Here is a 26,265-nt window from a genome sequence, read left to right on the forward strand (position 1 = left end):
GGTTGTTTTATTGAAATATAGCTAATCACAAAAAGTACACATAGGCGCCTTACCTAACATGAAAACCCCCATTTCCAGGGATCTGCTGAGAGGGCTAAAAAAGACACAGCTAGGCGCAGAGCGCCTTTTCAAATTGCTCAAGGCTTCTCAGCGAATGGAGCTGCTATTCGACCCAACAACGTATAGCACCTGGAAACTGGGAACAGTGAGTAATATACTTCTTTATCTTTGTTTACTTTAGATAAAAGCTATCGCACATCATGTATTAAACTCAAAATATATTTTAGATGACGAAAGCAGACTACCACTCCCTGACAATCCTGAATCCTCTCCCTTTTACCGACGACATCTTCTTCTCTCATCCGCAACTACAAAAACTATACTATAGCCTCCGAGTTTTCACTCTTTAATTCGAAAAAATAAACTATTATTATATCTTGTTAAAATCTTGGCAGCTTGGACTATGCAATACTTTTATCTATCAGATTCTCTTTTTATCAGTCAATGACTTTATCTATTAACTACACTGACTGAATGGTACAGTCTGACGGATGATACTTTACAATGAGCAAACAACTATGTGCTATTTTGTAGTAATGAATTCTAGCTAAAGTGGGGTCGAGTACATAAAGACACCGTAAATAAAGATGCATCTTCTCGAGTATGGCACCACATTAATGAAACTGTACAAGAACTTATCTCATTGAGCAAGATGATAGCCATGCTTTTTTTACAAGTCAAAATGGCACATCGTTGTACAACACTTTACAAAAAGGGTAATTTTTGGTCATTGAAGAATTTGGTCATTGAAGAATTTGGTCATTGAAGAATTTGGTCATTGAAGAATTTGGTCACTGTCATCGAACGCCCTATATGGCAGTCTACACAGCATCACCGACTAGGGTCTTTCCCTATAAAAAAAAGCAGCTTCAGTTATGATTTTTTCATTATCAAGGTCTTTTTAATCTAAAATCTCTGTATTCATTGTCATGTCCCAAGAACACGACGTTTATGGTGTATTACAGCGGGCATTGGCCATCCGTGGTAAGCTTTCGCATAGTGACAAGAAGAACAAAGACGAATGAACAATGAAGTGCAGATAAACTAATTATTATTGCAGATGACGCTGATGTTATTAGAGAAGTCGAAGAGGTTTTTGACAATATTGGATACGTGGCCACTGTCATTAAACGCAATGACCTGGTATTATAAAAGCTATTCAACAGCAGCTCTTTGAATACATTCTTACTTTGTTTTTTTCACAGCCAGCTCAAGCCAGAAGACAAGATAATGACTGGTCAACACAGCATCATATAACGGTAATATTTATCTCTCAATGTACTTTTTATTCATCTATCTCTTAGAAAAGACTAAAGAATAGAGAGCACCATTCTTCTTGTGTATAGTCTCCTTTCGAAAGATTGCAACAGGATAGTTTTAATCACGATGCCACCTTGCTTGGGAGACAGGCAGTCAGAGACTCGGAAAAAGAACGTCGAGCAGGCAAAGCACGAGCGTCTAAATTGAAACTGACATTGAGAAAAAGAAAGCTGACAGACAATGGGACTCAGTCAATTGAAAAGAGGCCAGCTACAACGCACAACAGGCGAAGCAATGAACATGCAAGTGGTGAAGCAAGCAACAGTAAACAGGGGCAAAGCAGTACGTCTCGCACAATCAAATTATTTACATTTATTAAAACCAGTGATATCTTTGTGTCTGTTGACCTACAGTGCTAATTTGCCATCAAAGTTGACAAACGCAGTGATCCAAAGCGCCCAGAGCCTAATTTTTCGGATATCGATTTGAACAGTGACTCTGACGACAATACACAACCGGCAGCAACAAACAATAATCTCGCGAATGGTGACAGTGAGGACGACGAATGGGATGGTTCCTATGCTCCGCCTTTGGCCTCTTCTTCATCTGCCAATGATCCACCAGATAGCTTTGAAGCAATGACCAATGTCACAAGCCTGCCTGCAAGTGCCAACGATGGGGTTGAATTTCAGAGCGACAATGAAGGATCCCAGCAACCCTCACGTATACGGGATAATGGTCCTCATATGCCAAGGGCGACGGAACCAGAGCAAGGCCCCAGTGCCAATGTTGATACCCAATTAGCCTTGCCATCAGGTGTTGCACTCCGGAATACATGGAAAAGTGGGGGAAAGTTCTTGACGGGTAATCATGCACAAAAGCCAACTTTTAGAAAACAAAGAAAAATGTCTTTTTAACTTATCAGTGATCATATAGAGGTCAATGCTATCTGCAAGCGAGACTTTGACGGTGACACCAAGATCCTGGATGACGTGCTTAGTTTTGCAGCAGCATTGAGGAGCAACACAGGAAACGTCGAGATTGAGCCGCTTCAAAAACTGGTCAATGTCAACCGTGTTGACAAGTTGACAAGCTCAGGCAGCGTTCTCAGCAAGGCAAGGGACAGTGCATTCCGCATACGCCGGTTGAGCATTAACAACAGTATGGTCGACTTTATGCAGATGGTTGAGCGAATCAACATTGCCTACTACCGGTATGACTACTATCACAACAAAAAGGGCAAGCGCAAGGACTTTGACGAAGGCGTGTTCCGGCACCTAACAGCAACAAGCGCACAACAGCTTGTAGCAAAAATATGTCAAGGAAGTCGCCGGTATATCCGAATAGTGCGCGAGTTTGGAGTCGGTATAGTTCTGCTGCCCACTACCTTTAACCCAGCAAAGTTGGAGGCTGTAAGTACACAGTATGCTTGTATCCTCTTGTGTGTGTGTCTAAAACGCGCTTACCATTTCACGTTTTAGATGCCGGAACAGGTGTTTCAGCAAGTATTAGAGACAGTGGATAAGGAACTTTTCAAGGCACGCCTACACAAGTTTACCAAGAATATCATAGTACCAAAACAAGCAACTGACATAGTAGATTTTGCCACACGCCACTACTACGCATTCGAATCGAAAAAGGATAAGGAAGGGCAAGGAAGCAAGGAAGGACAAAGAAGGACGAGTAAAAAACCTGGAAATTGATAAATAAAAAGTGTAAGGGGGACTGTTAAAAAAAAGGGAATTTTCGATTTTGGTGCAAGACAATAAGAACACAGCGGTAATGGCGACAACAACCCATTCTTACAAACGCTTTGGCAAGTCACTTTCAGCATTTCTGTGTAAAGTTCTCAAATGTCAATTTTGGTATGCGTCAGTAGACAGTATTTGTTATTAGGGAGGGGTAATCAGTGAAAACAACTTGCGACAATTTCTTCAGAACAGTAGTCGTACGCTACTGTGCTGTATACTACGCCAGTGCAAGGAAAATACGCGAAACGGTGGTGGCAACAGTAAGCTCAAGGGAAGATCAAAAGATAATGTGAAAAGCAAGTCTTATTTTCGACCATGGTGTAAAACGAGACTTTTATATAGTAATTGGCTGATCGCTACAGGTCGTATTGAGTTTCACGAGGATATTATTGTTTGTCAGTTGCATTACTATGGGTTGAATACGAGGTTTACAAGGACAAAACGGGTTGCATGGAAAGGCAAAAATACGATTGTCAGAATTGGATCAGGACCAGCATATTTGGGAAAGGTTCAATGGAGCTATACCGTACAATCCGGCATAGAACCAGTTCAAAGATTCCAACACATGAAAAGTTGTTTATTCGCTTGACATTATAAACTCTTCAATATTCTGTGGTAGTCGTAGTGTATCCAAATCGAGCTCGTCGCCTATTTGTTGTGCAAAGCAGAATATCTCCTTGATTATAAGCGGGATGACGGGATGGAAAGGATCAAGCAAAGACTCGAGTTTGTACTTGAGCGACTTTTTGTCAATCGAGTTGATAATGTGCACGAATCTTTTTTCTGGTATCTGCATGAAACAAAAATTGAGCAAATGCGAATTAGTTTTTTAGGTGAAATGAAAAGCGTCAGAAGCTAAGAGCGTTTATATTACCTTGCTCAAGTTTTGTGGATTGAATATTGTTGGCAAGCAAACTATGGCAATACCAAACTCTCGTACAAGGTGCACATAATACCGGGCGCCTATGAGCATATAGTGCGTCTTATGCCAGGAGCGTTTCTTTGCTGGATTATTGAGCATACAAGGGTCCGTGTGATAATACGCCTTTTTTACAATGTGTCTTCGCTGGAACAGATGCCGTGTATAAACAATGTTTAATGTGCGGGTAATGCGCAAGATGCATGCCATCGTAGCCATACAATCGAATACCCAAACGCTGTTCTTTGTTGATTTACTGCTGGTTGGAAAGGATATTTTTTTGCCTTCATTCTGCATAATCGTAATGTATCCGCTACTGCTGGTCGTTGACAAAAACACCTTGTCTTGCTGTAAGACAAGCAGCACTGTTTTGATCCGAGCAGTGATCAGGTCGACCATGGGAGTACTGGCATCAACGATGGACTGAAGGTCTGCAATAGACTAGACAGTTAATAAAAGAGTACCTGTTTCTTCTATCTTGTACCAGTCTTTCCACACCAACAAATTACCAGCAAGTAGTCCTGATCCATCATATCCATAATTACTCGGGGGACTATTACAATCGACCGCCATCCATTCGTGAAAGTCTTTGGGAATGTCTTTACCATCGCGTAAAAGATCTAGAATAGATACCATATACGTGGTTGCTTCAAGTGGCTTCTTGACCTTGAGTGACTCTGGCACGGTGTCTTGTTTGCCTATACCACAATACATTGCCGTTATTGATAACGAGCAATAAACGAGGCAGCTGCGATAACAAGTTTTATCATTACAGTGAAATACCTTTATTTTGCTTCCTTTTCTTAAACACTTTTCTTTGTGGTAGCAGAGGTGGATCGTTGTTCAATGTACTTGTTGATGAGAAAGAGCTTTCCTAAAAAAAACCTCTGTTGTTACCATCCATCTACTTTACCAAATATTTGAATAACCACATTGCCATTTACTATACCTGCGTATCGTGCGTTTTACGTGTGAACGTAGCCTCATAATCATACTCACTACATATCTTCTTTAATGTAGATGTGACTTCAAGGAATCCTGTAATAAAATGCATTATGTAATAGACCGTTTTTCTGTTAACAAACATGATAAAGCTCACTTACCGTGTGATGATAGTGCTTTTCGTAGCAGTTCTTCTAGTTCCATAGCAGACATAAATGCGACTGTAAACGAATCCTTGTAAGCGAAAATACAGAGTTGTGTGACAAGTAACTAGCTGCTGGTATCATATCTTCATTAAATAATGCCGCTGTATGTTCATGCTTGCGGTGATAGAAAGGCAGCGAACCCAGAGGAGCAAATTGGCACATCGCTCTATCACCTTTGGCCATATCTAGACCCGACCCCCACACCCCCCAGCCCCCCCCCAGTAAAACCTTAATTGCTGACTTTACATAATCGTGAGAAACCTGATGGTATCGGCTTTGCCTATCAGTACTAGTTTTCACAATCTGCCGTGATCAAATTCTATTGTAAAACCTATGAGAGCCAATCTTCTATCTATACCACTACTCACTTTGCCAAACCTCAGACACCTCCTCGAACAAAAGCCGTGAGACTCGAGGACAATTGCTTGCTCTACTAGCATTAGCTTTGCTAATTTAAAATTTTAAACTGACATGATAAATTTTCATTGCAAAACCTATGGGCCCCGATGCCATTAATTTTCTATCGATACAACACTCACTTTGCCAAACCTAAGACACCTCCTCAAACAAAAGCCGTGAGACTCGAGGTGAATTGCTTGCTCTACTAGCATTAGCTTGCTAATCTGGAATTTTGAGCTGCTATGATGAAATTATATTGCAAAACCCATGGGACCCGATAACAATTTTCTATCCATACCAACATTTCCTTTGCAAAGTTCAAACACCTCCTCGATGCAAAACTTGTGCACTCGAGGAATCTGCCCCTGCTAAAACACTAGCTGCATCTGACTTCTTCAAGTTCTGTCAATGCAAAATTTGTAATATGCCCCATGAAAGATAAGGCTCTTACTGGGTTTTTTTTTACAAACACCTCCTCGATGCAAAACTTGTGGACCCGAGGGCATCTGCCCCTCCTAAAACACTAGCTGTATCTGATTTCTTCAAGTTCTGTCAATGCAAAATTTGTAAAATGTCGCATGAAAGATAATGCTCTTATTGGGGTTTTTTTTTACAAACACCTCCTCGATGCAAAACTTGTGGACCCGAGGGCATCTGCCCCTCCTAAAACACTAGCTGTATCTGATTTCTTCAAGTTCTGTCAATGCAAAATTTGTAAAATGTCGCATGAAAGATAAGACTCTTATTTTTGCTTGGATTACTATACAAGCATGTCCTTCATATCACCCGCCTTTGGTGCACTCTCTGTAGCTATATCGCTCTATACCATGTACTAATCAGATATGCTTACTCTCATACAACTGTTGCATCACAATTTTAAAAATTCAGGACCATATAAAAAGTCACTGTTCAACTGTTTTCATCGTTTTCTCTTATTCCAACATTTACCTTCTTATATTTTCTTTGTCACCATGGATGAAACCCCTTATAACCTTTTTCACTATCCTATTGATCAAGATCTCAACGACTTTACCGCACTACTTAACGATGGTGACTTTGACGTTCCTGCAGCTTCCTTGGCTTCCGGACAGGTACCAACGTTTCAAGCGCAAAACACATTTGTCACCGATGCCTCTTTTATTGGGTATCCAACAGCTCCTGATATGCCTGCACTACAGTCGAATATGATCAGCGGTCCTGCTGTAACTACCACAGATTTCGGTATGGTGCTACCTGAGCAATCGCGCGCACTTTTTACCAATAGATTCGGTGCTCAGTCTGCTCAAGATGGCTTTCGTCCTGATGCCGGTGTTTGTCAACAGCCCGCTGGTTCTCTTTCTGCTACAGATCCTCATTCCTATCCTACTGATAATACTGGGTCCCGTGCTCGTCCTGAGTCAGTCGCGGGTTCTAATACTGTATTGCGCATGGCAGGCGGCCATCTGGTTCCTGCTGAAGCAGGCAACGTTCATCGTGCTTTCTATGCTGAGTCGCATTCACCAGAAAGGAGTCTGTCTACTGGTCCTGCCGTAAATACCGGTAATTCCTCGCGTAATCCTGTCATGATTGATGAGCCTGCATCCGCTATTGCGCAGACTCCCGCAGAAAACAGTGCTGGACCACAAAAATTGGATCGGAAATACTATCGCAACGTTCTTCAAGCACAGGCCGAGGTCTTTTACGCGGATAAAGGTAAGTAGATTTGTTGTAAACGTGTTTCCATGTAATGGCACATGTTCTTCGTGATGATGCTTATTGATTATTTTCTCACCAAAATAGGTAAATGCGAGACTATCATCCGCAACAAGGAAACCGGCCATTTCCATTGTTTATACTGTGTATATACCACCAGAAATGGAGGATCTATAGTAAACCATGTCAATGGCGCAATTCATTGTAAGCGTTTTTTTTTCATAGTGATTATTTACCTTTGCCTTTTCCTTTTTTTTTTTTCTTCAAATGCTTACAAACTCGAGAAAAACCTCAATTTCATGTGACCAGTACATTGACCATCTCTTTAATTATTTATAGCGGCAACCGCTCTACAACAGCAACAGCAACAGCAACAGCCATTGTCACGTCCCGACACTCGTGGTATGCCGCTTATTCCCGAGGAGCCCGCTAATAGCGACGAGCCTGTCAATCCCGTTATTGAACTTGCTCTCCAATCCATCAAGGACGAGGACAAGCCATACAATGCCCGTCAACATACAAGCAATCCAGTCAGCCAACGCAGTATTAGTTGGTTTTTCTCGCATACAAAGTGGGACAGCTTTGTGGACACCTTGACGTCTCCCATGTCTTCTGAAAACAGCCAAGCCTTACAGGATATCATGGTGGATGCCAATTAGAACGAAGATGAAGATGAGGAGGGCGAGGCCGAGCCCGATCAAGGACTGCAGGGCGACGATGCTTACGACACTGACGATGAGCAAGAGCGAACAAGGTCGCGTACAAGGAGCCCAACTGGCTTGGATATAAATGCCAACCGTGCTAGCATCCTTGAAATGGTGCGTATTCGTAAGCAGAGTAACGAGGAGAACGCGGTCAATGCCATTGTTCGTGCTACGAAGCATGTTTTTGTGGAAGCCATGTACACCATTAATCGGACCGATTACACAGCTCGTCGCCTTTTGATGAATGAACAGTGAGTTCTTGTTTTTATATTTATTTCTCTTTGTGAGATATACTTTATTGATTATTTACAACAATATCGCTTTTGCTGTGAAACTTTATATCTAGAGGGCTGGTGGCACCGCCGTCAATTGGCTTCAAGCAACTCACTGTAGATGAGTCTGTCAACCGATACGCCCGCGTGGGATGCAGCCTGATTGTATCGCTTTATCGCCTCAGGTCACATCCTGAAAAGTACTGCCCGGAGTTGCTCTCGTGTATTCCTGCCTCTGTCTCCGGTTCTCTTCAACGCTTGATCGACGCGGTGGACAACGCTGCCGAGCCAGAGAACAATGACATTGTTACATTGGTGCGTGACATCATGTGGGCGCTTATCACAGAGCAGAAAAATGCTGTCGACGGGCCTACTGGTTTCACGCTGTACCGACACCTTATTTTTTATACGCTCGACTACACTGGCAAGTTCAAAAACGTCCGCCTTGTGACACCAACGATTGCTATGCTCATGTACTGGTGCCGGCTCCTTGTCCTGTACCAGATCAGGCTGGAACATAAGCAGGACCCAACTGTCCCTATTGATGTATACGCATTTAAAAATCATATACTGTTTCTTGATGATATGCAACTGTTTGAGTAACTGAACGAAAATAATATGTTATTGTGTATTGTGTAGTATTACCAAGAAATACGAGATATATACGCAGGATGGAAAGCCAACGAGTTTCAATGCATTGCGCGAGGTGATGCGGGTTGCTTCAACAGCTGTTGGTGACGAGCCTCGACTTCCTCGTATCCTGTGGGTCCCAGACACCAACTATCGCGAGCTCGTTGTGGCCAACACAAGCAACAAGATATCTATCAATCATTTCCGGATTTGTGTCGAGCTTTGCATGAACGAAATCGAGGCTGTCTTGAACTCGGCAGATTTCTCCTTCGGCATGCACAATGTCAAGGATCTGGTACTGGGACTTTGCCAAGGAGACACCAACAACATATGTGACAACATGGGTCTTGCAGACGTCGGCTACTCGTACATCATGGACGGTCGTAACCAATTTGGTAGTGTCCGATATGCTCTCGTCATTGCACTTTTGAGGAATGGAAATTGGAGGAGCCAATATGTAGAGGCCATCGATCGAGCTGGAACAATCTTATGGAACAAGGCAGCAATCTTTGCTTGGTTGGAAAAATGTGTCTACATTCAAAAGCTATTGATTGTCGCAATGCATTTGAGCTATGGTCAGCCTTGTCGAGGCGAAGAGTTGGCTCAGCTATGCATAACCAACACACAATATGGCGACCGGTCCCTCTTTTGGGGTGTCGCTTATAATACCATCATGGTCATCACTCGGTACAACAAGAGCCGAGAGCTGACATGCTCTGACAAGTATATTGCCAGGTATCTACCGCACAAACTTGCAGTTTTGCTCACAGGGTATTTGGCATATTTTCGCCCACTTGAATGGTAAGTAGTATTTATTATATCTTGTATCGTGATTGGTTTGTTGTGGTCTTGATGAAGCAAAAGCTAATCCCACCTTTAAATTTTCAGTATTTTTACTGGTCATCTTTATGGTCCAGAAGCGCGTCTTACTTGCATGGAGCGGCTATTTGTCGAGAATGGTACTGCCATGACTGGAAAGAAGGTTCGTCGGATTTTCGCATGGATATATGCCAAAAAGATGGATCCACCGTTATCTTTTTCCGACCATCGCCATGTGTCAATCGCGTTCGCACGTCAGCTGATTGGCGCAAAGAAGACTCTACAGCACGTTGACGAGGAGGATCTTGAAGACTGGCCAGAGGAGCTCGATCTACAAGCCGGTCACTCAACAGCGACAGCCGGTTTGGAGTATGCTAGAAGCAACATCGACAGTCGCTTTTTGGATCCAATCACAGCGCAAAAGTACTTTGACATGAGCAGAAGATGGCACACTCTTTTGGGTAAAAATCTTTTAAAGAAAAAATGATGTGTAAAAAGTTGTGAGGACTAGACTGATAAACTATAACTTTTTTTGGCTATATAACAACATAGGGATCGAGAAAAAACAAATTAGCAATACATCTGGCGACCCGTTGTTGGAGCGTCGCAAAAGAGAAATCAAAAACGTCAACAAGCTTATCGAGGAAAATGCAGCATATATCGAAGCACGGAATCATGCTTTGATGAGGAATATGATTTTAGAGGACATGCACCGTCGAGGTAAATGTTGTTGTTTTTTGCGATGCGTCACTTTTGGCGATAGAGTCAGACTTTAACCAGTTGTAACATTTAGCACGGAATGCAATGGTGAACGGAGGACCAGCAATTCCAATCATCAAAGAAGGAGCGAATCGCTCACTTGCCGCTTGTCAAGGCAGTGCTCCTGATGTGACCAATATGTCAAGTGAAGCAAAGGCTCTACGAGGATTACGGCTACTGCTGCAGGAACCCTCTGCGACTTTCCAGTCCAAGATTCAGCAAGAAGCAACAATCGCAGCAATCGAACGAAAGAAAAATATACTTGTAGTGCTGCCAACCGGCGGTGGCAAATCCGCAGTATTTATGGCGCCTAGTTTGATCGAGAAGGATAAAACAACAATCGTGGTGGTCCCACTCGTAACGCTACTGGGAGACATGGCGCGCCGTTTGGTGGATTCAGGGATCGATTACTGTACGTATGATGGCACTCTCGACCATGGCATGATGCTTTCGGTGAAAATCATCCTCGTTACACCAGAAAAGGCAAAGGAGCAAAAATTCGTCAGCATGCTACACACAATGAGTGCACAAGGCCGTATCAGCAGAATTGTAATCGATGAGGCCCATTTGGTGATTACGTGGAGCTCGTTTCGGCCTACCATGGGTGAACTAGCACAGCTTCGAACGGTACCGGTGCCTATGGTGTTTTTGTCTGCTACACTGCCTCCGCCATGGGAAAGCGATCTGTCTGTCCTCTTTAAAACAGAATTTCAAGTGTTCCGCTCCTTGACTGTACGACCAAACCTGCGCTATGTGGTTCACACTATCAAGAACAAAGGCAGCAACTTTAAGGATGTCAAGGCTTACATTGTCAGCCGGTTAAAGCAAGCTATAACAGACGAACTCACAGGGGGCGGTCGTGCCATTGTATACTCTGCTGAAGTGAACAACGTCAAAGAGCTGGCGCAAGATTTAAATCAAGCACTGAACGAGGAGCTACTACAGGAGGGATGTGGTGATGCAAGCTCCACGGTATATACGACCTACAAGCATCAGAACAAGAGGGCAAGGCTTGCTTGGAACTCCAATCTGGTGCTCCCTCTCTATGGCACTTTGGATAGCGCGACAAAGCACGAGGCTTTGGAAAATTGGCGTAGTGGTACTTGCCGGGTGCTCTGTGGTACAAGTGCGTGTGGCCTGGGCGTCGATTATGGTGAAGTTCGTCTGGTGATCCATGCCCAATTCTCTCAAAGCCCACTCGACTACATTCAGGAAACAGGACGAGCTGGCAGGGACGGCAAGCCAGCAGAGTGTCTACTGGTCAACACGTTTGGCGATCGAGGACAAGTCCTTGGAAAGATAAAGAAGCTCATAGAATCCACGGACGATAAGAATCATCGGGACTATCTTACCAAGCGCATGTACTTTTGTGACCTGGTCACTCGTCCTGGCTGCATACGGAAACAGATACACACTTTGGTCGACATTGAGGCGAAAACGTGTACCGAATACGGTGGCCATGTGAAGCTCTGCTACTACTGTGAAAAAGGAATGCCACAAGCGCAAGTATGTATTTATCATCATTGCAATATCCATTTATTGTCACTTTTGCATAGTAATAGTTTATCCTAATGTTATATATTTATTGTTAGAGCCGAGAGTTTCAGCTACGCAGACAAAGTACGGACTATAGCATCAATAGGCAAATGTCAAGTTTGCTACCTCCAAGCTATGGCATGGCTTCAAGCGCACAACCAAAAACTCCATCGGTAATTTCAATGGATGCAAGCACCAACTCTCTAGCACATGGCACGCAAGGAGCCTTTATGGCGTCGATCCCAAACCTCACACAGATAATGGCACAAGAAAACACGTTGCAATCTCTACACCTGAGGGCCAACAACAGCTTGGGCGCAACAAAAGCAATGGTAATAATCCTACACGTCAACACCGATCAATACTATGCATACGAATCATTAACCATTAAAACATGCGTTCACAGTTTTCCCCTGTTCCTAGCACGAGTCCTTCAGTCCATCCAAGTCCAAGCTCCATAGTATCCGCCCGACACAACATCGAACAATCCCTTGGCCAGTCGGCTTCTCGTCAGCAGATGGAGATCGACTCGCTGGTAGCAACCGCTGAGGTGCGAGCAGCTAAAGACGACAAGGCGCATTTCAAGGACTTGTTGGAAACGTTCAAACGTTGCTGCATGAATGAATTGGTCAAGGACCATGTGGCAATCGACAAAAATAGCAAGGATCACTGTTCTACACCGGACAAGAAAGGGCTGTGCCACAAGTGCCTCAGCACCACACATTACACGACCAACTGTCCTGCAAAAAAGTTGAGAAACCTGCCGAAAGAAACTTGCTTTTTTTGCTGGCTTCCGCAAGGCGATCCGTTACTGCATCCAGACCGTGGAACAATGTGCCCTGAGGGAATGAGGGATCAAATACAGCCTTTCTGTTGGGCGATGTACAGGTATAGGGGCAGAGACCTTCACGCTGAATATGGAACCTTGTTCAAAGACGACGTAGATTTTGCAACGTGGCTACAGGCGGCCCCGAGCAGCAGTCGAAAATCATTTAAAGTGCGGAACAACGGAACGGATGTCTATTTGACGTTCCTTGGAGAATATAGAAAGTATGTGCAAAGTTGAAGGAGCAATAAATATATTCTTGGCCCATCTACTTGAAAAACAGCTATAGAATATGTTGCTGGTAATAAAGTCACAAACGCGACAGCCAATGTTCATGCACAGTGCTCTAATCGCTTTTATTTGAACAACAAAATGAACGGAATTATTACTTGCCAATGTCTGGTAAACATGCTAAAGCCTGTACAGAAATAGTTTTGTGTAGTGGGGAAAAGAGCTTATTTTGCACGCAATTTTAAACCACAGTAAAGTCACTCGTAATACCTTTTTTTCCCAGCCCTCTTCTTTTACCAACAGTGACCACGTTGCTCAGCATTGGAAACATCGTTGCTCAGATGCAGTTGCGCCATATTGTAGGAAGCGACCGATAATCTCATATTTAAGATCATCTTTTCTCCACAAAGGATGCAGCAACCTGATGCAGGCCTTTTACAACACTCATTGTGTAGTACACGGATGCGCCCTTATTCCAACAGCTTTTTTTACAGGGAAGGAAATTATTGCTGGGATAATATAACCAATGCGCATACAGATAGCGCGATACAGAAGAAACAATGTGTCACATCTTTTATATTGCGGTAAACACATTAGTATGCCAACCCCCCACAGTACAGCCTGTGCAAAGATAGCTTAACAAATCTTTGTGCCTTTTTTCCAAATTGTATTAAAAAAAACAAGAGGAGCAAGAATTGGACGGGCGTGCAAGTACAGCTTTCTGTCAGTGTGGATGTGAATAGAGTTCATATGATTTACAATGAAGGTTTGCGTCATATTGTTTGCTACTTGAAATAAGCCTTTAACTTTTGCCAGTTACTACACTTTAGAAGCTTGGTGCCTGAACGCAGTTAACCAACAGCATTGTCTATGTGAGCAATGATCTTCGAAGTACACTATACTGCTGCAAAAAGGATCTTGTAACCGTTGGTGCTTCACCAGTAACGGATTCAGTATATCTATAATGGATGTTTTATAATGATATTATCAGCTTATATTTAGTCAGATTCATTTCTAGATATTACCGTTTAAAATCTACCACAGCACTGGCTGACTGGAGCGCACGGATTTTTGCACAAGTCAGCAACCGACACCAGTAGATGAGAATGGAAACATTTTCATAGAGTTGTCGTTTTTCAGAAAAGCGGCGATCCTGCTCAACTGACATAAAAACATAATGCCTATACAACGCTGACCAAAAGGGATTTGGACGTGAATCGGATTCTTGAACCAAAGTCCACAGGATAATTCGAATAACAGTGCATAAGTTCCGCATAGACCTTCCATGGACAGCCGCAATAAACTCTGGTATAAAAATATGGACGGTTGTTGGAAGCTCGTTCGTAAGACTTGGATGATACTGTCCTGCATGGGTAATCAAGCGATAGAATGATTGCAAGAATGATGCCATTACTGAGCAGTGTCGATACACATCTTGCTCCGACGATAATCCTTCAAACGGAATACTCGATGTATAACGTCTATCTGCTCTAGAAAGTTACAAGTCGATTAAAAACAATTCGTAGGAAAAGAAACCAGCACACAGACTCACACTGTTTGGCGAATAACACCAAGTATCCTTGCGTCTACGCTTTCTATATGTTGCATCTCGGTAATAAGCACATTTCTCGTCGCACCCCAAATTTTCCTAAACGGTTCAAAAACAGTGCCGGTGTCGCATTGAACTAGGCTTGCGATAGATATGCAGTCCATTCGAGGCACAAGGTCTCTGGTCAGTAAGAAGCGCTGTGGCCCAAAAGTTTGAAGGAAGCGTTCTTGGGTTTCGGAGTCAACTCGTTCCATGTAAAGATGATCCAAAAATGCATCCCAATATAGCACAAAAGATAGGCCAAGAGCTTTGCGACCAGCGACACGAGGAGAAACAAGGCGCGTCTTCCTCATCTCCTCCATTGGATGACGGAAAGTGGGTGTGTCAAAAAGTTGGCTTTGGATATTTTCAACCAAAAGCTCCTTGCTGTAGTACGCGCCTATATAATCCGTTAATTTCAAAGGACAATAACAAAAATTGAAGACCTCCCATGCACCGCCAATCCAACTTTTAATACCTGCAACACTGCATCGTGTAATATGTATCAACACTTCTCGAGCCGACGAATATTGTCCACGGCAACGCTTACACTCGTACGGATAACTATTTTCACTTTGCTTGACTACCTTACATTCTAAAAACGCCGACAACATTAATCCTGCATGCTCCCAACCAGCAAAATGTATTATACGAATATAATAATTACCATTTACTGCATCAATCTGGTATGGGTGAAACGCGCTGCAGTGATCGCTCATAGCGTCCTTTGACGATAGCATTGCATGGCAGCCAGGTGTCAGACATCGTATTCAGACAGGGTCATGCATTGTACCAACTTGATCGTACTGCATATCAGAAGCAAAAACGAAACCATTAGTGTACACCATCCTTGGAAAGCACAGGGGCTTCTTGGATCACTATAACTTTTAGTATTTATATCTGCTACTGAACTTGCGCTCTTTGTCTCAATCCATGGAATTATTCTATTGCACAAAGCTGATACCTGCCAACCTTTTTTGTATAAATCTGGTCATCGCTCATCGGAAACCTTATTTTAAAAAAGCGTCCTTCCAAAAACGTACTTTGTAAACGATACAAGTAACACGACGGACAACAAAGAAAACAAAGAGCTTGAACTGTCTACTTTTGCTGCAGCAAAGCAACCTTCTCAGTGTGATGACTGCAAACAAGGCTGTACTTTGTCAAGCAACGAAATACCCTTGCGAAAGCACAAGCAATGTACACATCGTTACCTGTTACAGTGCTATAGCTGTGAAGCATATGCATCAATACTTGACGAACAACTCAAGCTTTAGTTGAAAGCATTGACCTTCAGCAAGTGTGCGTCCCAAAGAGCAAAATAAAACGTAAACTGAAGGAACTTGCTCGAGAAAGTCGCAAGTCTCGGACGATGACTCAATTGTCTCAAACTTATTCAACGGATAGGGCAGTAGTCGAATCTTTTATTACCGCACACTCACATTTCTCTTGCAAAATGAAAACCATGGGGTGAGATCCACTGTTTCTCTTAAAGCACATTCTTTTGCACAACCATCAAGCAGATCAGAAAAAATTTAGGTATTGAATCATTGATCTTTATTGAAAAAGCAAATTATAATGACGTCTCTACTATGGCCACCACATCCACTTATCCATGGGTATGTCGCACGCAACCACCACATATCTGAGCCATCACCACCAACAGCCATCCTTGCATGATAATACGGTATCCGCATACTTGAGCCGCACATACCTTGTGATGTATAAAGGATCCTATCTCTTCATGTCAAGAACGGGACAAGCTCAAGTGAAAAGAGTATCTTCTCCAAAACCAGAAGCATCTTGACACAGATAGACAATGGACAGACAGTGCTACAAACAACCGTATTAACCCATCAAACACAGTCAACCTACCCCTAGTGCAAAACAGCATGACGCCAGTCCGTTGGATCGCGAGCTTGTACAATGGTCTATACTAGTAAAAGTTCAATCATGTTTTTTAGAAACAATTCCGAAGCTGCATCATATACAAAAAGTAATAGTAGCATGACTTACATTTCTGCGAGCAAAACAACAGCTATAGCTGGGAGCGGCAATACTACGACAAAAGAAAAATGTGCTGTTTAGTAACGTATATATAAAGTATAATAGCCACCCTCATTTCTGAAACGTGTATCGAATGTCCAAGTACTGTACCTCGTGGGAGCAAAGCAAGAGAGATGCCAAACAGAGTCGACAGTAACGACATAAAAACAGAGAATTTGGACCTAGCATGGTTCGATTGCTGCTAGGAAAGAGCAGCACATCAAATGGAGGGCAGAGACCAAGTCGTTGTAAGAGATGCGTCTCAATCGAGGGGCGGCCAAGGTTGTTGTGCGAGATGCGCAATATTCGAGTGTTGTTCGAGTGTTGTTTAAAAGGTTGCAAGACGCGGCAAAGCTCGATTAAGAAGGAGCGTGTGTAAGACAGTAACGAAGCAAGTCGAGTGTTGTAATGGCAGTGAGCAGTAAGTAAAAAAAAGCAAGCTAAAAGAAAAAGAAGTGGAGGAGCGAAAGAGATGTAGAAGCCATCTTTTCGTAAGAAAAAATTTCTCTGGGGAGAGCAGTACCTTCGGAAAAAAGAGGGCTTTGCCAAATACGGTGCTTATCGGTCACTGATGCTATCCCCTTTTCGCCTTGCCTTGTCGTTTTTCCATGTTCCTCCTGCCCTCTCCTTGTCATCGTTCGTTTTTCATTTGAGCTTGTCATCAACGCTTCTTTGCTAGTCCCTTTTTAGATAATTTTGGTCATCGCCTCTGGTCATCGCCCCTGGTCACTGTGCACCCTTTTGGGAATTTTTGGTCATCGCCCCTGGTCATCGCTGGTCATTGCCCTTCCTTTTTTTGTCTCCGCTGGTCATCGCCTCTGGTCATCGTGTACTGTTTTGGAAATTTTTGGTCATTGCTCTTATCATCGCCTCTCCTATTTTTCCGCACTGGTCATCGCCCCTGGTCATCGTGTATTCTATTGAAATTTCTCATGGTCGCTGGTCACTGTCTCTGGTCATGACATAGGCTTACCGCTGCTAAAATGTCCGTACGTTACGGACTATTTGACCAATTGAATGTCATGGATAGACCGGGAGCACTATTTATCCAGCTGTCATCTATTGTAGCCGTTCAATGGCCAGATTCCGCGGTCAAGCCGGATTCATCCATCGCTACTTGAATACAAACTTCAAGGACATCGTCATTATTGAGTCCTCAAAGGCACATTATGGCAGTAAAGCTTTATAGACCGTGAGTATACTACCAGCAAATTCCACTGATTGAATATTCATATATGAACATGCATCAGAACCGCAGATGCCACATTCATTAACGACTTTTTAATCTTATAGCATATGGAGCTGCTTTTATTTTAAAACGACAACAGAATCTCACTTCATACAGTAGCAGTTTATTACAGTAGCATGCCAATACCATACACTCAAAAAATGCTATTGCTTCCTTACCTCAAGATAACCGCCACTTCCACACCGCTATCGAAGAAAGAAACCAGCTTTGCTATCTTTATATCCGCGGTATCCTTCACTTCCTCACCTGTGTAATAGAAGATACCACCATGCCTGGATCCTTTTAATGATACTCATTTGCTTGAAGTTACTCTTGATCTAAAAATAATCCACACGCTCTTTCTCACTGCTGTTGTGCTCGTTGACATCACATGCTACAAACACCATACTACCATCGTCGCGTTCGTCCGCGCGTCCTTATGTTTCCATGATACGCAGGTCGTTATGTAGATTACTTGATGGCGAGATATCGTCGTGCAGAACGCTGTCTTTTAACTAATTTTGCTGTATATATATGATCCAATGTATAATAATGCACGTGTACCGTTGCTGCTGGTGCTCGTAAACCATGTACTTGACAGGGATCCGTTTCAATCGAGGGGCATTCATTGACGTTGAAAGAAAAAGTAATTTTTCGAGTGTTGCTCGAGTGGTGTTCAAAAGGTTGCAAGATTCGGAAAAGCTGGAATCTGACGGAGCGTGTACGAGATGGCATTGAAGCAGTTCGAGTGTTGGAATCGTGGCTAGTAGTAAGCTAGTAATTAAAAAAAAAACAAGCAGAGGAGAAAGAAATGAAATAGCGGAAGAGATGCAGAAGTGTCCTTTTGTAATAAAAATTTCTTTGTGGAGTGCTAAACACGGCACTCACGACCATGGATGCTTACTCCTTCTCATATTTCCTTACGTTCCTCCTGCCCTTCCTTTGCCATCGTTCGTTTTTTGTCTGAGGTTCTCATCAACACTTCTTTTACAACAAAATATTGGTCACCGTCATTTCACTTTCCTCTGCTAAATCGTGTCCGATATACGTTAATTATCTCTCAAATACACGTACAAATACATACAGCATCCAAGAAGTATATAAAATAGCCAACGAATAAAACAATCCAAAATAAGCGGTGGTGGAGAAGAAGAAGAGAGTCCCATATACATCCAAGCTCATCAATTGGAAACTCTAAACCCGGAACCTTAGTAAACCCGCACCAAGACTTGCGCGTTCGACTAAACCTGCTCGCTCACTGGCGTTCGCTGCCAGGCCCCTAAACCCGTTGCGCTTAATACCCTTCTTTTCAACCTATTGAGTGCCTTAATGCCCCACGATGTCCTATGTTCTTGGGTAACATAGCTGCCGGACATCTGGCCAATGCAGCAGTAAGATCTGTTGGATTGCGTGAACATAAGCATTGCATTTGTGTCTGTATAAGCAAGAAGCCTGTATAAAAATGCTGCTGTTCCTGTTTTTTTTTTCACTAGCATCTGAACTCCACAACTACAAGCTCTAACGACGACGTATTCGATACAACTTGTTGCTGATGTTCTCTTTTCAATGATTTCACTCTCAACTGGGGAAATGCAGTGTCTTACTCAGGAAATACACAGACCGGTCATTTTTATTCTATAGTATCTCCTTCATCATTATAGCAACACCAGATATTTCACTCATCAACTTCCACTCATTGGATTTCATATACTAACATGCAACAGAACCGCAGATACCACATTTACTAATGTATTTTCAAGCTTGAAGCATATGGAGCTGTTTTTGCATATCAAACGACAACAGAATCTCAATTCATGAAATACCAGTTTATTAAAGCATGTTAATACTATATAGTCAAAAATGCTATTGTTTCCTTACCTGAAGATAACCACCACTTCCACACCGCAATAAAAAAAGGAACCAGCTTTGCTATCTTTATATCCTTGGTATCCTTCTCTTCCTCACCTGTGTGATAATGAGATACCGCCATGCCCGGATCCTTGTACTAGTACTCATTTGCTTGAAGCCGCTCTTGCTCTAAAAATAATCCGCACACTCCTTTCACCTCTGTTGCTCGTTGACATGACGTGCTAGAAACACCAAACTGCCATCGTCGCGTTCGTCCGCGCGTCCTTATCCAGCCGCTGTAAACCAATCGTTATTTATATTATTCGATGGTGAGATATCGTCGTGTGTGAATCGCTGAATTTGGTGTATATAGATGATCCACTATATAATACACGTGTACCATTGCTGCTCGTGCTCGTGGATAAGAGTTTCTAGAGACACCGGACCCGTATCGTCGCGTTTGTCAGCCCGTCCTTATTTTTTTTCTGTCACAGTAAACGGAACGTTAATTGGAGTACTCAATGGTGATATATAGCCGTGTGCGAATAGCTGCTTTTTTTTGCCAGTTTGCCTGATAAAAAAGAATAGACACTTACGGTCAAAAGAAGAAAGCCGGCCGTTACGGTGCAGACTGCTGTAGGTTTTGCTGTGCCTGTGTTGCTGTCATGTCGAGATACTCGCAGGTCATCAACTGGCAATTGGCTTTTCCAATAGTTTTAATGGCAGAGATGTTGCGTCCGTTTGTTGTAAAGTTTGTTGCTAGAGTGCTGCTGTTGCTGCTGATGTATGTTGCTGCTCTCGTCAATAACAATGCTGCGGCAGTTGTTACTACAAAGGAAAACACAATAAAAAAGTGGCCGAGTCCATCCACAGTAGGAACAAAGAATCCACTGAGACAAAGACTATGTGCTCTTTAGTATCATATACGTAAAATACAATAGCCATTCCAGTGCTGAATTTTGTAGAAAATGTTCAAGTACCTGATGAGGGCCAAGCAAAGAAGAAAACGACGCCGGACAGAGTTGACGTTAGCAACACAGAAATAAAGAGCTTGGTCCTGGGATCATAAGATCATAGCAAAATGAAGGACAGAGACCAGGCCGTTGTCAGAGGTGCAAGTCATTTGAGGGCCGTTCAAAGGTGTTGAAAAAAAAAGTGCGAGATGCGTAATATTCGAGTGTTGAGAATAAAGAAAGCGTATAGGACAAGTGTTGCTCGAGTGATGACTGAAAGGAACGTGAGATGCGGCAAAGCTGAATTCAATGGAGCGTGTGTGCGTTGGCAATTGAGCAGGTCGAGTGTTGCAATGGCGGCGAGCAGTACGTAATAAAAAAAACAAGTAGAGGAAAAAGAAGTGAAGGAGCGAAAGAGATGCAGAAGCTGCCTTTCGTAAAAAAAATTTTTTTGTGGAGCGGGCTTTGCCAAACACGGCGCTCATGACCGAAGATGCTATCCCCGTTTCGCCTTGCCTTGCCGTTTTCCCATGTACCTTCTGCCTCCTGCTTGCTATCGTTTTTTTTCCATCTGAGCTTGTCATCGATACTTCTTTGCTAATCCCTTTTTAGAAAATTCTGGTCATCGCTGGTCATCGCCTCTGGTCATTGTACACGCTTTTGGAAATTTTTGGTCATCGCCTCTGGTCATTGCCTTCCCTTTTTTACTCCGCTGGTCATCGCCTCTGGTCATCGCCTTCCCCTTTCTGTCACCGCTGGTCATCGCCCCTGGTCATCGCCTCCCCTTTTTTTTTCTCCGCTGGTCATCGCCTCTGGTCATCGCCTCTCCCTTTCGGTCACTACTGGTCATCGCCTTCCCCCCATTCTTGCAAATGCTCCCCCCACCACTGTTCCTTTTGGGAAAAATCTGGTCATTGACCAAATAAAGTTTTGGTCATTGTTTGGTCACTGTCATTTCACTTTTCCCTGCTTAAACGTGTCCGACATAGGTTTACGCCCATCATTGGAAGCATGGCATACTGCATTGCAAACTGCTGCCACCAGCACATCAACTGATCCAAGCCTTCAGCAACAGCAAAATGAACAGCAGGATGTCCAATCCGAAATGGAGCAAGAACTATCACCAACAGATAGTTTTGCTAAAGCAATCCAACAGCATACAGCAACAATTACTGCCTTAAAACGCAAGTTTGAAAGCAGAATGGTTCAAGCACGCAACCACGAACAATTGAGCTTGCTGACCGATCGTCTGCAAAAGCTCACCGAAGAAGCACAAGGCATTAGCAATGAGTTGTCTGACATTGCCGTTGTTCCCCAAAACTCCCGTTTCCGCCATCAAAATGCATAACCGAACTTGTTTTTTTTTTGTCCTTTATTGTATCCCTTTCTCTATAGACTTTATACTTATATATTAGCCCTTGTTTTACTTTCTTCCACTCTTGTTTCTTCTTTACAGACATATATGATATGTAATACTCACATGTTTTGGTCCCTATGATGTATTGACAGGTACGTGTATCTTTGGTTTTAAGAGAGAATAGAGGGAATTAGTATATTGCCAATCATATTCGACGCTTGCTTACATATCATGTTTTCTATGCTTTACCTAAAACGTCCCTCTTTTCTTGAACACGAACTCCTTTACAACGCATGGCTGAAAGAGCCAACAACATAATACCTTTGACTGATCCTGCCTATATATATATTAGCACATCGTTGAGAATATAGCACGAATGCACTATAGCAAAAAAAAAGCATACCCGTTAAGAACCACAGGTACAATATTAGCTGGCCTTCATCGTTCAATAATCGTTCATTCCATCGTGAATTGTAACCGTGTGTCGAAATGCCAATGTCCTACGTCAAAATGCACGATGCCTAAGAGCGAGATCTCAAGAGACCGGTGGTTAAGCAAAGCTCCTTCATAGTATATAGCTTTGAACTTTTTGTCCCCCTTTTCTTCTCTTTAACCCTTGGATCGTCCCCTGCTTCAAATGGCCATTCCAATACTGCATCTTGTGTTGAGATCTTTGCAGTAGAATCGTCAGTGTGTTTGTAAAAGGATCCGTGCTTTGTCCCGCCAGTACTTTGTTGTTGTCTTTTCCCTTCGTCTTTGTTTTTTTTTCAAGTGTCTGCTGTCAAATTGTTCTCCATTCTATTCAATGGCATTTCTAACTTGGCTCCAAGCACTTATCTTCAATGACCGTGTATATCTTTTCTTAGTGATTGTGTATTGATTGTTAATGACCAGTACTTCCTTTTTTTTTGCGGTTTGTGAATAAATGGCGCTGCTCACAGCACTGACGCACCACACGCCGTGACTCTGAAATTGGAGTTTAAAATTTTCGGTTTTGGGGGGGGGACTCCCCTCTGTTAAAATGGGGTGGACATAAGGGTTTTGCATCTATCAAGTGCAGCGGCAGTTCCTGAAGGCTTTGGAAGCGCATCTTCAGCATTCTAATTGTATGTTCAATCCGAATTCGTACCTTTGATGTTATGCAATGTTAGGGACCGGTTGAGGTTATAATGATTATGCTCTGATTTATTAGTACTAGTTGGATGAATAGCCACAATAAGTTGGTGTAACCAAAATAATTTTCATAAAATTAAATTATGTATGTCTTAGCATGTATATATTTAAAAATTTTAAAAAAATAAAAATTAATTTTTTTTATTATATAAAAATAACACTTCATAATATTAAACATGAACAACACAATCACATTCAACAATGACAAAATCGTTCTTGATACTAATAAATTAAGTATATTTTTAAATAATAATAGTATAAACATTAAAGAATTTGCTGAAGAAACAATTTATGACAAATATGATATAAATTATAATATTAAAAAGAATAAATTATTAATAAAACGTAAAGCATCAAAAAAACAAAAAGACTCATCTAAAAATAATTTAAGTAAAGCGAATAATGAAAGAGATATTATTTCCATTAGAAAAAGTAAAGAGAAAACATTAAAGGAAAATATAAAACTAAAGGAAAAATCACATAAATATGAGAATTACTATGAAAACCCCGATACATTACCTCCAAAAGAAATAGTTACCGAAAATTTCAAATTCTCAGCAATTTGAAATTCCTCATATTTCAAATACACAGACAAAAGAAATATATGCTGAAAATTCAAATTCTCAGCAATCCTCAAATCCTCATATTTCCGAAGCAATGTTAGAAAACACCTCTGGTGCAGATGCCTCAGAGGGTGATTCTGATAACGATGAATGTGAATCAGGTGAGGGTGAATATATGTGTATGATTGCATGTAAGCCCTGTATGGATAAATTAAATGATACTTATGATTGTAGTTTTATTGATGAACTTATTTTAAAACTTGAAAAGGAAAAATATAAGTATAAAAGGTTTTTCAATTCATACTTTAGATATTATATTGATTTAATAAAAGCAAAAGAAACAAATAGGGATGATATTATGCAAATGTATCAAGAGCAAATGCAGAAGTTAATCATTGAATATAGTCAGATATATACACATGAAAATGAAAGTGAAGATGAATATAGTGATGATGAATATAGTGATGATTCTGATTTAACTTGTATCGGCCATTAATGGCTATACCGTTTAAGACAGGCTTATTAACTATAACAAAATCAATAAACAACTAACAGCTAGACAAGTAATAGTAGGACACCTTAAGTGAATACAATTATATCCTTACAGCACACCATACTGTATACTTTCTTACCGAGCTAAGTTTGTAATTGAACATTTCTTGTTCATCTGTCAAGCTGCTGTTGCGTGGCTTTTTAAATGGAATAATAACGTTTAGCAAACACTCAAAACCTGAGTCACCCAGAAGGTACTCTTCAGGCTTAAAGTATTGCTCAGGATGATGGTGGAGAGCGCTGTTGCTGAAGATGCGGCTGTCATGGGTAGAGCCTGGCCAGCCGACGTATGAATAGATGATTTGTTTCTGGCTATTGCATACCAAAATGCCAGAAATACCATACTTCTTTTTATATGAGAAGTAGCTTTGCGGCTGAATGCAAGGCTCGCTTGCAAAGGGAAAAAGAGTGCCAGCAATGATACCAATGCAATCTTCAAAAGCGGATCCACGACTTATATCACTTTTGGACAAGGACTTTTCTGCATCGTTAGGCCATTGGATATAGGTACTTTCAAGAGCCAAGATAGCCTCAATACACCTATTTGTGTAGTTGATCACAGAGCCCTCTAAAACATATTACCTTACATAAGTCTCACGTGTAAAGACGTATGTATACAACTAAGTTTATTATGCATAGTACCTCCAATCCTAAAGTATCTGGCAACATTCCCAATGCTTGCACTATTTCCGTAGAAACCAAGATGGCGCAAAGCGACAAGCAGTTGCACAAATACAGGTTTTTGTGGTTTCTGGCCACTTGAAACAAAGATTGCATTCTCTTTAATCAAATCGAGAATTAAGAAGAATGCATCTTTGTGGGTACTTCATTACCTTAATGTTTACAAAAATATAATTATTTTTAATAAAAATAATTATTTTTTTGTATCTAAATTAAATGTTTTCTTTTTTATCATTTAATATTAGAAAAATAAATGTATTATTGTGTTATTTATATCATAAAAAAAATCAAATACTGTACCCATATTGATTATAAAAATAAAAAATTATTAAACTTTAATTATAAAAATATTATCACTCCTCTTCTTCTTCTCTCTTCAAGTCTTTGTCGAAGACAAACCCTGGGAACGGAGTGTGCAACGAAGTGACCTAAAAAATACCTACTGGTATTTTTTCTAAATAAATTAATAATAGAAATATGTATTTTATTTAATGTAAAAATAAATAAATTTATTTAGAAAAATACCAGTAGGTATTTTCCAATACAATTAATATTAAAGAAAGATGAGCTTCGCTCATTGAAAAAACTTCGTTTTTTTGTTTCGCCATAGGCGAGACTAGAAGGGAGGGAGGAGAGAGAGAAATTTATAAGATATTAGAAAATAAAAGGGTTGATGGATTTCCTAAATAAATTTTTTTAACTTTTTTAACTTTTTTTTGATTCTTTTTGATTCTTTTCTTATTTTTTATAATTTTTATAATTTTTATAATTTTTTTCTTCCGAACATGTTTTTTTGAATGAGTACAACAACAATAATCAGGTTTATTATCTAGAAGATTGGTTCTAATTTTTCGACAACACATATAACCTGCTTTCTTTCCTCTATTATGTATATATGTGCATATATTAGGTGATGTATTTTCATCCCAAAATTTTTTTGAATTTATTTCTATTATCTTTTCTTTTATTATTTCCTTCATTATTTTTTCTTTTTTTTCTTTTGTATCACCTAAAATTTCATCTTCAAAATATTTTTCAGTAACCTGTTTCATAATATTTTTAATAGATTTTTCCATAGAGTTTTTGCTTATAAGGATTTCCATATTGAGAATAAATATATTGAATTAAGCAATAATTTATTTTCTTTTTTAAAAAAATTCAATTTTATAAAAAAAAGTAATTGAGTTTAAAAGTTAAATATTAGTAAATACTAATAGTGATAACTCTGCAACATTATTACATTTAAATTATTTATATATTCTGAATTCAT

At 41.1% G+C, this 26,265-nt stretch overlaps 6 protein-coding genes across 6 annotated transcripts; 3 read left to right on the forward strand and 3 right to left on the reverse strand.

Moving 5' to 3' along the window:
* Positions 1-989: 989 nt before the first annotated feature.
* Positions 990-3,023, forward strand: BDB00DRAFT_879979 (uncharacterized protein; the record flags this gene model as incomplete). Its single annotated transcript, XM_053127935.1, has 7 exons — positions 990-1,044; positions 1,121-1,203; positions 1,266-1,319; positions 1,407-1,644; positions 1,753-2,184; positions 2,257-2,732; positions 2,802-3,023. The coding sequence occupies 7 exons, from the start codon at positions 990-992 to the stop codon at positions 3,021-3,023; spliced, it is 1,560 nt and encodes a 519-aa protein (XP_052972522.1).
* A 625-nt stretch (positions 3,024-3,648) lies between these two features.
* Positions 3,649-5,145, reverse strand: BDB00DRAFT_879980 (uncharacterized protein; the record flags this gene model as incomplete). The annotated part of the gene is made up of 4 exons (XM_053127936.1): positions 3,649-3,861; positions 3,946-4,421; positions 4,500-4,688; positions 5,094-5,145. The coding sequence occupies 4 exons, from the start codon at positions 5,143-5,145 to the stop codon at positions 3,649-3,651; spliced, it is 930 nt and encodes a 309-aa protein (XP_052972523.1).
* A 6,312-nt stretch (positions 5,146-11,457) lies between these two features.
* Positions 11,458-11,772, forward strand: BDB00DRAFT_722610 (P-loop containing nucleoside triphosphate hydrolase protein; the record flags this gene model as incomplete). Its single annotated transcript, XM_053118202.1, has 1 exon — positions 11,458-11,772. A coding segment is annotated over one exon (315 nt), but the record flags the coding sequence as incomplete, so codon positions are not given.
* Positions 11,773-11,896: 124 nt separating this feature from the next.
* BDB00DRAFT_862019 (uncharacterized protein) lies at positions 11,897-13,274 on the forward strand. Its single transcript, XM_053126056.1, has 2 exons — positions 11,897-12,281; positions 12,356-13,274. Exons 1-2 carry the CDS (start codon positions 12,060-12,062, stop codon positions 13,013-13,015), a joined length of 882 nt encoding a protein of 293 aa, XP_052972525.1. The 5' UTR covers positions 11,897-12,059; the 3' UTR covers positions 13,016-13,274.
* A 753-nt stretch (positions 13,275-14,027) lies between these two features.
* Positions 14,028-15,313, reverse strand: BDB00DRAFT_879982 (uncharacterized protein; the record flags this gene model as incomplete). Its single annotated transcript, XM_053127937.1, has 4 exons — positions 14,028-14,496; positions 14,559-14,994; positions 15,073-15,177; positions 15,262-15,313. 4 exons carry the CDS (start codon positions 15,311-15,313, stop codon positions 14,028-14,030), a joined length of 1,062 nt encoding a protein of 353 aa, XP_052972526.1.
* A 5,393-nt stretch (positions 15,314-20,706) lies between these two features.
* BDB00DRAFT_240068 (uncharacterized protein) lies at positions 20,707-21,216 on the reverse strand. Its single transcript, XM_053116614.1, has one exon. It carries the CDS (start codon positions 21,152-21,154, stop codon positions 20,780-20,782), a length of 375 nt encoding a protein of 124 aa, XP_052972527.1. The 5' UTR covers positions 21,155-21,216; the 3' UTR covers positions 20,707-20,779.
* Positions 21,217-26,265: the final 5,049 nt, after the last annotated feature.

Source organism: Zychaea mexicana (assembly GCF_025766255.1).
Source record: "Zychaea mexicana strain RSA 1403 chromosome Unknown BDB00scaffold_205, whole genome shotgun sequence".
NCBI lineage: Eukaryota > Fungi > Mucoromycota > Mucoromycetes > Mucorales > Lichtheimiaceae > Zychaea > Zychaea mexicana.

Excerpts from the sequence above, each read along its gene's own strand:
- BDB00DRAFT_862019 (XM_053126056.1), top strand. The coding sequence starts at position 12,060 with ATGTCAAGTTTGCTACCTCCAAGCTATGGCATGGCTTCAAGCGCACAA. Across the intron at positions 12,282-12,355 it reads TGGGCGCAACAAAAGCAATG|TTTTCCCCTGTTCCTAGCAC; the intron begins GTAATAATCCTA and ends ATGCGTTCACAG.
- BDB00DRAFT_240068 (XM_053116614.1), bottom strand. The coding sequence starts at position 21,154 with ATGAGCGCCGTGTTTGGCAAAGCCCGCTCCACAAAAAAATTTTTTTTA.